Source organism: Odocoileus virginianus, unplaced genomic scaffold, assembly GCF_023699985.2.
Source record: "Odocoileus virginianus isolate 20LAN1187 ecotype Illinois unplaced genomic scaffold, Ovbor_1.2 Unplaced_Contig_281, whole genome shotgun sequence".
In the NCBI taxonomy this organism is placed as follows: domain Eukaryota; kingdom Metazoa; phylum Chordata; class Mammalia; order Artiodactyla; family Cervidae; genus Odocoileus; species Odocoileus virginianus.
Window position 1 is genome coordinate 1 of NW_027224598.1, and position 10,002 is coordinate 10,002.

A 10,002-nucleotide genomic window follows, 5' to 3' on the forward strand; every position below is an offset into this window, starting at 1 on the left:
CAGCTCTGTTAGTTGGTATGTATACATTTAGGATTACTATGCCTTCTCAGTAAATTATCCTCTTCATCAGTAGATAATATTTCTCTGTCTCTCGTAATATTCTTTGTTCAGGAGTATGTCTACTTTATCTGATATTAATATAGCCATTATACTTTCCTTTGATCAATGTTTGCATAATACATCTTTTTCCATCCTTTTACTTTCAAGATGACTATGTCTTATTTGAAATTAATTTCTTTCAGACAGTTATAGTTGGGTCATGTTTCTTAATCCACTTTTTGTCTGAACTGTTTTATCACTGGTGTGTTCAGATCAACTTCTGTGTCTTAGTTTTTGTGTGTAGATCACTTGTTTTTAATGTCTTGATATTTTAGGGCTTAGCCTTCCATTTTATTTGATTTTTTGTTTGTGCTTTTTTTTTTGTCCCCTATGTTTTTCCTTCTAACCTCCTGTGAGTTATTCAACATTTTCTAGGATTACACTTCAATTTATCTGCAGTGTTTTGTGTGTGTGTGTGTGTGTGTGTGTGTGTGTGAGTTGCTCAGTTGTGTCTGACTCTTTGCGACCTCATGGACTGTAGCCTACCATGGAATTCTCTAAACAAGAATACTGGAGTGCATAGCCATTCTCTTCTCCAGGGCATCGTGTTGACCCAGGGACTGAACCCAGGTTTCCCACATTGTAGGAAGATTCTTTTATGGTCTGAGTCACAAGGGACTCTCCTATAGCATTTCAGTCAGTTCTGTTCAGTCGCTCAGTCCTGTCCAACTCTGCGACCACATGAATTGCAGCACGCCAGGCCTCCCTGTCCATCACCAACTCTCAGAACTCCCAGAGTTTACTCAAACTCATGTCCATTGAGGCGGTGATGCCATCCAGCCATCTCATCCTCTGTGGTCCCCTTCTCCTCCTGCCCCCAGTCCCTCTCAGCATCGGGGTCTTTTCTAATGAGTCAACTCTTCGCATGAGGTGGTCAAAGTATTGGAGTTTCAGCTTCAACATCAGTCCTTCCAATGAACACCTAGGACTGATCTCCTTTAGGATGGACTGGTTGGATCTCCTTGCAGTCCAAGGGACTCTCAAGAGTCTTCTCCAACACCACAGTTCAAAAGCATCAATTCTTCAGTGCTCAGCTTTCTTTATAGTCCAACTCTCACATCCATATATGACTACTGGAAAAACCATAGCCTTGACTAGACAGACCTTTGTTGGCAAAGTAATGTCTCTGCTTTTTAATATGCTATTTATTTTGGTCATAACTTTCCTTCCAAGGAGTAAATGTCTTTTAATTTCATGGCTGCCTTATAGCATTTAGATGTGTCTTATTGTATAGCTGTTTTTATATGGTTGCTCCAGTTATTGCATTTACATAACACAGTCTATTGGTAATATTATTTTACCTATTTGAATGAAGTATATAAATATTGCCTCCCTTTACACCTATTTATTCTCCCCTATTCATAAAATAATTTTCTTTAGTATTTCCTCCATGTGTGTCTAGAGCCTCATTAGACAGTGTTATAATTTTTCCCAGATATATAATTATATTATCTTATTATATATATGTTATTATATAACATATATAATATGCTATAAAATATTTCCACCAAATATAATTTAGGAAATTCAAGAGGAAAAGTCTATTGCATTTATCCATATTTTTGTTTATTGTATTCTTTATTCCTTCTTGTTGTTTCAAGACTCCTTCCTTTATAATTTTATTTCTGTTTATAGAGCTTCCTTTAGACATTATTTTAGGATAGGTCTTCTGGTGACCACTTTTCTTAGTTTTCCTTCAACTAAGAATGTCTCAATTTCACCTTTATTAGTGAAGGCTTCTGGATTAATGGCTCTTCTCTTTCTGCAGTTGAAATATATTGGATTATTTCCTTCTGGCTCATAGTTAAATCTGGAAACTAAAAAAATTGTAACATTGTGATTTTATGTTTCATTCTAAAAATTATTTTGTATCCAACACTTAAAAGTTGAAGGATAGCTGATTGACAATGTTATGCTAATTTCTTCTGTAGAGCAAAGTGACTCAGTTATACATATATAGACTTTCTTTTTTATTTTCTTTTCCATTATTGTTTACCCCTGGATATTGAATATAGTTCCCTGTGCCATACAGTAACACAGGGAATTTTTAACTCACAATTCTGTTTTTTTAAAAAGCCAAATAGTTCAAGGCTGACAACATATAAATCCTCTTCTGTACATAATCATAATGCTTTGAAATTCAACCACAGAAGGGCAGTAAAAAGGTGGGGGCATGTTAGTGAAAACAGTGAACTTCTCTGTAGTTCTCTATTTGGCCTCTGGAGGCACTGCTGCCTAATTGGAAATTGCTTTTCTGTAAAAGATCAGAAGAACCTCACAAAAACCCTATGGTTTAAAAGATATTCTGACCATTTTTTACACAGTGAGATGTAAAGCATCTCAGACACCAGAGACAGGCATTTTGTTAAGACAGCTTCTCTTCCTAACAACCTCCCTACCATCTCCATCAGAAGAAATATATATCCTTTGTCATTCTTAACTTCAGAGAAACCTGGGTTCAAGTCAGCCAGTCTTCAAACTTATTTGTGGGGAACCTGTTAGAAAGGAGCTCACTGCCTCTTCACTGCTCCACTATGACCTTGGTGTTCACCTTGATGCTTGAGATGCTCCTGTTTCTGAGTGAGTATTGCTCCATTTCACTCCTTTGCCCACACGTGGAATATTGCTCCATGTTGAATAGGGACTTTTTGTTTTAGCTGAGTTCACTGATTCAGCACTGATGTTTCAGCAGGAGCTGGAGCCCAGTCAGTGACCCAGCCTGATGACCACATCACTGTCTCTGAAGGAGCCCGTCTGGAGCTGAAGTGCAACTACTCATCTTCTGTTTCACCATACCTCTTCTGGTCCGTGCAGTTCCCGGACCAAGGACTCCAGCTTCTCCTGAAGTACGTGTCTGGAGACAATCTTGTTTCAGGCATCAAAGGTTTTGAGGCTGAACTTAGGAAGAATGAGAAGTCCTTCCACCTGAGGAAAATACCAGCTCATTGGAAAGACTCGGCCAAGTACTTCTGTGCTCTGAGTGACACAGTGCCTGGGGCTGCAGGAGGAGCTGAACACAAACCTCCTGGACACTGTAGCTCAGTCTTTGTTATATTAGGAGGTTGGCATGTTCTGTGAAGGCAAACAGTACAGACAATACAGAATCCTGGAAGTGTTTGGTTCCCATGGGCATCTTAGATTTTTCTTTTCTTCATTTTTTCTTGTCTTTTCTATTCTTTTTTCTTTATCATTTTGCAAAGGAAAGACTCCTGTTTTCTGAAATTTGGCATTTTTGTCCTCTAGAATCAGAATTCTAGGGAAAATGAGGCCATAGAATTTTCAACAAGCTGGAGAAAGCTACTTACTCCCGTGTCATTTGGAATAGTGATGGGCTGAGATATAATAGCTTGAGGTTGGCCATGTGAGTTGATATAACACAAGTCAGAGAATTTGCTTTACAATATTAATCTCATCTCTCAAGCAAACAAAAAACCCAGGACAATGCCTTATTTCTAACTGCATTATCTCCAGACTATTTTTGCTAGTATCCTAAGAAGCTTCTTTCCTTAAAGGATTTCAACTCTTTGACTAAAGCATTTGAGACTGGTGGAGCTAATTACTGTTGGCACTTAAGGATGTATCTGGGTGACCTTTCCAAACACAATATAGTGTGAAGCAAAAAAAGTTCTCCTTTATTCATCAGTCTCCAATAATAGGCTTCCCAGGTGGTGCAGTGCTAAAGAATCTGCCTGCCAATGCAGGAGACACAAGGGCATCCTCCCTAATGAGGCGGAAGATGAGGAGTGCAGTGAAGAGGTGGTTAAGTCATCCATATGGGGCAGTTCTTCTGGGTCTGTGTTTATCTTTGGCCAGATATCTCTCTCCTTTTCCCACATCAGACCTGTTTTAGGACACTCCTGAAAGATGCATGTGCATCTTTTTGCCAAGATGGATTCCAGCACAGAGCTTTGTGGGATGCTTGGCATCATCTGTTATGAGGTGCTGCCACCTCCTTTTTGAGCTCCGAGGAGTCTTTCTGTGCCTGCACAGTTTTCCTTGACCTCTTGACCTCAGAAGTGGTCACTTTTTTACTCTAGTAGAGCTCAGCTCCTGCCGTTAATTGTCTTGGTTACTGAGGCTAATTAGCATGACAGGTTAATGAATCTGAGAGAAGAGGTGTGGGGGCAAGGAGTTTATTCGGAAAGCTGGCTGACCAAGAAGATGGCAGACTAATGTCTCAAAATAACCATCTTGTCTGGGTCTGGATGCCAGGTTCTTTTACAGAACAGGGAGGGGGAAGGTGAGGAAACAAATTAAAAAGGCAAAATTAATCTTGTAAACATCTCCTAGAATGGCAAGCCTCAGGCAGGGGATGTATTAATTTCTTCTTTCCTACCATCCACAGGTGGACAGGTCATGAACAAAAGCCCTTTAGCAGTCAGGCAGAGGGGCTGATTCTCTGAGGCAGCCCATTATGTATGATTATAATAACAAAAGCAATGAAAAGCAAGTCAAAGGAACAGTTCCAACAGGTAGAATTGGTTCTTCCCTCAGTATTTGGAGTGTGTAGGGAAAACAAAGCTTGGATTTTACTCTGCTTGACAAATACCAGCTGTCTAGCCCAGGGGCCCATCTACCTCCTACCTCCGAAATTCCTTCTGAGTTTTCATGTGCTCAGTCACTCAGTCGGGTCTTACACTTTGCCATCCCATGGATTATAGCCCACCAGGCCCCCCTGGCCGTCGGATTTCCCAAGCAAGAATACTGGAGCTAAAAAAAAAAAAGAATACTGGAGTTGGTTGCCATTTCCTTCTCCAGGGGACCTTCCCGACTCAGAGAACGAATCCCCATCTCTTTCATCCCCTGAATTGGCAAGTATATTCTTTACCACTCCATCCCCCAGAAAACTCTTTCAAATGGGGCTTAGTAATAATAGAGGAGAATAATTTTGTGTGAAGAAAAGCTAAATCATTATTGGCATATAAGAAGCATGCTTTTTGATGAATATTCCTTTCAATTAATAGCTCTGTCTTATTCCCTGATTCAAGCACTAGATGTTTATGACCATAATGCAAAATATCTATATTTACATTGATTGTTATTATCTATATCTATGTCATTATCTTTATCCATAGCTCTCAGGAAGGTCCCCTGGGTCAAAAAGGGAGTCATAAACAAAAGGTAAGATGGAAAATTTTGAAGTATAGATACCAGCTTTTTCTGATTTTCTTTCCACATTTATTGCCTAAGATTTATTTATTAATATATATCAGTAGAAAGTAGGAACTTCCATTTCACAAGTTCAAAATTATGTATAAGACATTGAATGTCACCTTTTCCCTCCACTCTCACCCCTCTTTAACCTGTTTTTAGTTCAGTTGAAACCAGAGGGTGGGGCTTCCTGTCACAGAGTGTCAGCTGAACAGGGTTTGCTGGCTGAGCTGATTGGTTGCAGGAGCTGAAACATCCAGACAAGTCATGACACTCACCACCCAGGGTTTGCTATGTATCTTGTGAATGTTTTCCAGCAACAAGGCAAAGCATCATGAAAAGGCTAGTGGACACTGTACTGGGGCTTTTGTTTGCCCAGGTTTGCTGTGAGTTGGGGCTGCCCCACAGGGGAATCTGAAGGAATGAGCAGCTTCTCTTTTGTTGAAGGAGGAAGAGGAGCTGACAAGTCCTGCAGACTTTCTATCCTTATCATTTATGGGGCTGGGGGTGTACTTCCCGGGTTTTGCAGGCGCTCTGTGACCCTCACCTGTGACTGTTTCTCTCCTTTTCATCAGGTGTGCGAGGGATGGATGTGGAGCAGAGTCCCCCAGCCCTGAGTCTCCAGGAGGGAGCCAGCTCTACTCTGCGGTGTAATTTCTCCACCTCCACAGACAATGTGCAGTGGTATCTTCAGAACCCTGGGGGCCGCCTCATCCACCTGTTTTACGTTCCTTCAGGGACAAAGCAGGAAGGAAGATTAAAGGCCACCACAGTCCCTGCAGAACGCCGCAGCTCACTGCACATTTCCTCTCCGCGGACCACAGACGCGGGCACTTACTTCTGTGCTGCGCAGCACGGTGCTCCCCAGGCACCTGCAGCCTCTACACGAACCCTCCCGGGGCTCAGCCCCTCCTCCAGCCTCAGTCACACCGTGAGGCCCCACAGGGCATTTGCAGTGCTGATTGTTTCTTACCTGCACTGGTACAGTTTTAATCACACTTTCCGTCCTACAGATTACGAACTTCGGTCTTAATATCGTCCTTTCTCAATCTATATATCTCCTTCTGCACTAGAGACTTCTAACTTGGAACTAGCAGAATAGCTGATAAGAGGACAAAATAAAATAAATATTCAACCATAGTATGCTGAACTCAAAAGTGGTAAAAAGTGAGAAGAATTCAGAGAAAAAAAATAACTCCAATAAAGTTGTTATCCTGATTAGTTAGCTGTCTCAAGAATGTTCAGATCTGCCTCACCAGAATGTGTCCCAAAAGACACTTGCATCATCCCATCCTACGAGTGCAGCAAAGTGAGCAACAACAATAAACCTTACTCAATGTTTAATATGAGCTTGATAACTTAGAAGAAAATTATTCTGGATGCAAGAAATCTTAAATCTATTTCCATAGTCAAGGTCTTGGAAGAGTTGATTGCTTCTTGAGATCTAAGGGATAATCCATTTCCTTGCCTTTTTTAGCTTTTGAAGGCTAACTAAATTCTTTGGTTCATGACTCCTTCTTGAATCACTAGAACTTCTTGCTTCCCTCACCATAGCTCCTTCCTCTTTTGGAGTCAAATATCTTTCTGTCTCTGTCCTATAAGATATAAAAAATATTAAACAGAAATCTCAGTTAAATAGAGTTGGGAGACAGGGGAACCTCTCATGATGTGTGGACATAGTAGAGGGTAAAAGAAGATGAAAGATGCCTCTTACTTCCTGTCAAGGACTCAGCCAATGAAAAGCCATGGACTCTTGTTTACTGCAGCCCTCTTGGCTTCCTTTTTCAATTTACATTGTCTTAAATTCTTTTCAACAATGTCTTACAGTTTTCAGAGAACAGGTCTTTCACTTCATTGGTTAAATTTATTCCTAGGTACTTTTGATTCTTTTTGATTCAACTAGAAATTGGATTGCTTTCTTAAATTCTCTTTCTGATAGTTATTATTAGTATATAGAAATGCATAGATTCTGTATATTAATCTTGTATCCTGCAACTTTATCTTGTAATCAACTTTGTTGATTGTTTCTATTAGTTTTTTTGGTGGCATCTTTACAATTTTCTATGTAGAGTATCATGCTGTCTGTAATTAGAGACAGTTTACCTCTTTCTTTTCAACTTGGATGCCAATTATTTCTTTTTCCCATCTGATTACTGAGACTAGGACTTCCAGTACTATGTTAAATAGAAATGGTGAGAGTTGCATCCTTGTCTTGTTACTGATCTTGGAGAAAAAGATTAAGGTTTTTACCATTTAGTATGATGTCAGCTGTAGATTTGTAACAAATGGTCTATTATTTTGAGGCATGCTCTCTTTATACCAAATATGTTGACAGTTTTTATCATGAATGTTAAATCTTGTCAAAATCTTTTTCTGCATTTATTGACATAGTCATGTAATTTTTAACCTTTATATTCTACTGACATGGTATATCACCTTGCTTGATTTATGGATAGTGAACCATCGTTGCACACCTGAAATAAATCTCTTGATCATGATGCGTGATTCTTTCAAGTTTTGTTGAATTCAGTTTGCTACTATTTTGTTAAGAATTTTTGCATCTATATTCATCAGAAATATTGGCCTGAATTTTCTTTTTTGTAGAATCTTTGTCTGATTTTGTATCAGGATATTGTAGGCCTCAGAGAATGAGAGTGAGAGCATTTCCTCATCTTTGATTTTTAGGAATAATTTGCAAAGGGTGGGTACTAATTTTTCTTTAAATATTCAGTTGAATTTCTTCTTGAAGCATATGGCCCTGGATTTCTATTTCTCAGGAATTTTTTGATTACTGGTTCAACTTAATTACTAGTAATTGGTCTGTTCAAATTTTCTTTTTCTTTCACATTCCATCTTGGAAGACTGTGTGTCCAGGAATGTATTGCTTTTACAGTCATATTTTTAGGTTCCAGGCATTAGGACTTGAATAACTTTGGGAGTCCTTTTTCAGGCTACTACATTTATTACAGCAACTCTGGCTATCTGTTTTCCACCCCTCTGGCACTTGCTGTTGTCTGCTTGTTTATTTGCCTAGTGACTTGATTATTTCAGGTAAGTTAATTTTTCCCATAGTGTACAGCCTATGATGTTGTTCCTCAAAGGATATAGTCTTGGGTACATTCTCAGACATCCTGATGCAGTAGTGGGTTAGCAAGGCTCTTTAACAGTCTTTTTCTCTAATTTCTATGCTAGACTATTTGCTTCTGTTTGTATTCAGTTCAGTTCAGTCGCTCAGTCGTGTCCAACTCTCTGTGACCCCATGAATTGCAGCACGCCAGGCCTCCCTGTCCATCACCAACTCCCAGAGTTTACTCAAACTCATGTCCATCAAGTCGGTGATGCCATCCAGCCATCTCATCCTCTGTCGCCCCCTTCTCCTCCTGCCCCCAATCCCTCCCAGCATCAGGGTCTTTTCCAAAGAGTCAACTCTTCTTGCCAGGCTCTGCTATCCACAGGATTTCCTAGGCAAGAATACTGGAGTGGGTTGTCATTTCCTTCTCCACGGGATCTTCCTGACCCAGTGATCGAACTCATGTCTCCTGCTTTGCAGGTGGATTCTTTACCAGTAAGCCACCTGGGAAGCTAATATATATGTGTGTGTGGTGCAAAAGATAAAAGTATTCCTAGAGTTCACACTACTCAAACTCTAAAAGATTAACTTGGACTCATTTTGATTTTTTTATCTAGAATTGTCAACATTTTTAACTTGCAAGCCACTTCAGGCAGATTTATTTAATTTATCTAGTGGTCAATTGACTTGGGCTCTATTTCAGATAATTATGATAGCTTTAGATTTCAGGATTCTATCATATTAGTTGAAGGAATGTTTCCTGGTGTTGGAGACCTATACTTCCTGAATTAGACACAGACCCTCCAACGTGTGGGTAAATTTATCAAGGAATTAGTATTCTCTTCAGAAATAAGCTCCATAGCAAATGAGTTTTCTGAATGGTATGGTCATGTCCCTACAATCCTATCCTCAAGTGGGCTGATTGCTGTCATCTGGAGAAAAGAAAAAGGAAATAGATTTGTAGTGACTTCTGTGTGCCAGGGCTTCCCAGGTGGTGCTAGTTGGCAAAGAACTCGCCTGCCAATGCAGGAGACATAAAAGACATGGGTTCAATCCCTGGGTCAGGGTTTAGACATGGATTCAATCCATGGAGGAGGGCATGGTAATCCACTCTGGTATTCTTGCCCAGAAAAATCCCATTTACAGTAGAGCCTGGTGGGCTACAGTCAATGGGTTGCAAAGAGTCAGACACAACTGAGCAACTAACACTACATTAGACTACTGTTAGGCCAGCACCCCCTCCCCAAACATACATTTGTACTTCTAAATAGGAGACATTAATGAGACTTTTCAGATATTCCTTTATTAACCATAACTGCATCTCTTTTCTTAGGAACTTAAGTCAGGAGTTAGCTGTTGAGACCTTCCAATCCTGTTTCTCTTTTCAGAACATGACTTAAGTTTCAGTATTCATGAGCTTCCTTGGTGGCTCAGACAATGAAGAATCTACCTGCAATGTGGGAGACCTGGGTTCGACCTCTGAACTGGGAAGATCCCCTGGAGGAGGGCATGGCAAGCTTCTCCAGTATTCTTGCCTGGAGAATCCCCAGGGACAGAGAAGCCTGGCAGGCTGCAGTCCGTGGGGTCAAGGGCCGGACACGACTGAGTGACTGAGCTCACAGGTGGAAGGTACTGCTCTGATTTTAGCACCGACCCCATACTGTTTAGGTGAGATGAGATGA

At 40.3% G+C, this 10,002-nt stretch overlaps 1 pseudogene and 1 gene segment (V, D, J or C); both read left to right on the forward strand.

The window, feature by feature from the left end:
• The first annotated feature begins 2,423 nt into the window (after nucleotides 1-2,423).
• LOC139034297 (T cell receptor alpha variable 8-3-like) lies at nucleotides 2,424-3,697 on the forward strand (annotated as a pseudogene).
• Nucleotides 3,698-4,857: 1,160 nt separating this feature from the next.
• On the forward strand, nucleotides 4,858-6,471 carry LOC110121705 (T cell receptor alpha variable 22-like). The segment is given in 2 exon segments: nucleotides 4,858-5,636; nucleotides 5,826-6,471. Coding segments are annotated over 2 exon segments (510 nt in total).
• The last annotated feature ends 3,531 nt before the right edge of the window (nucleotides 6,472-10,002 follow it).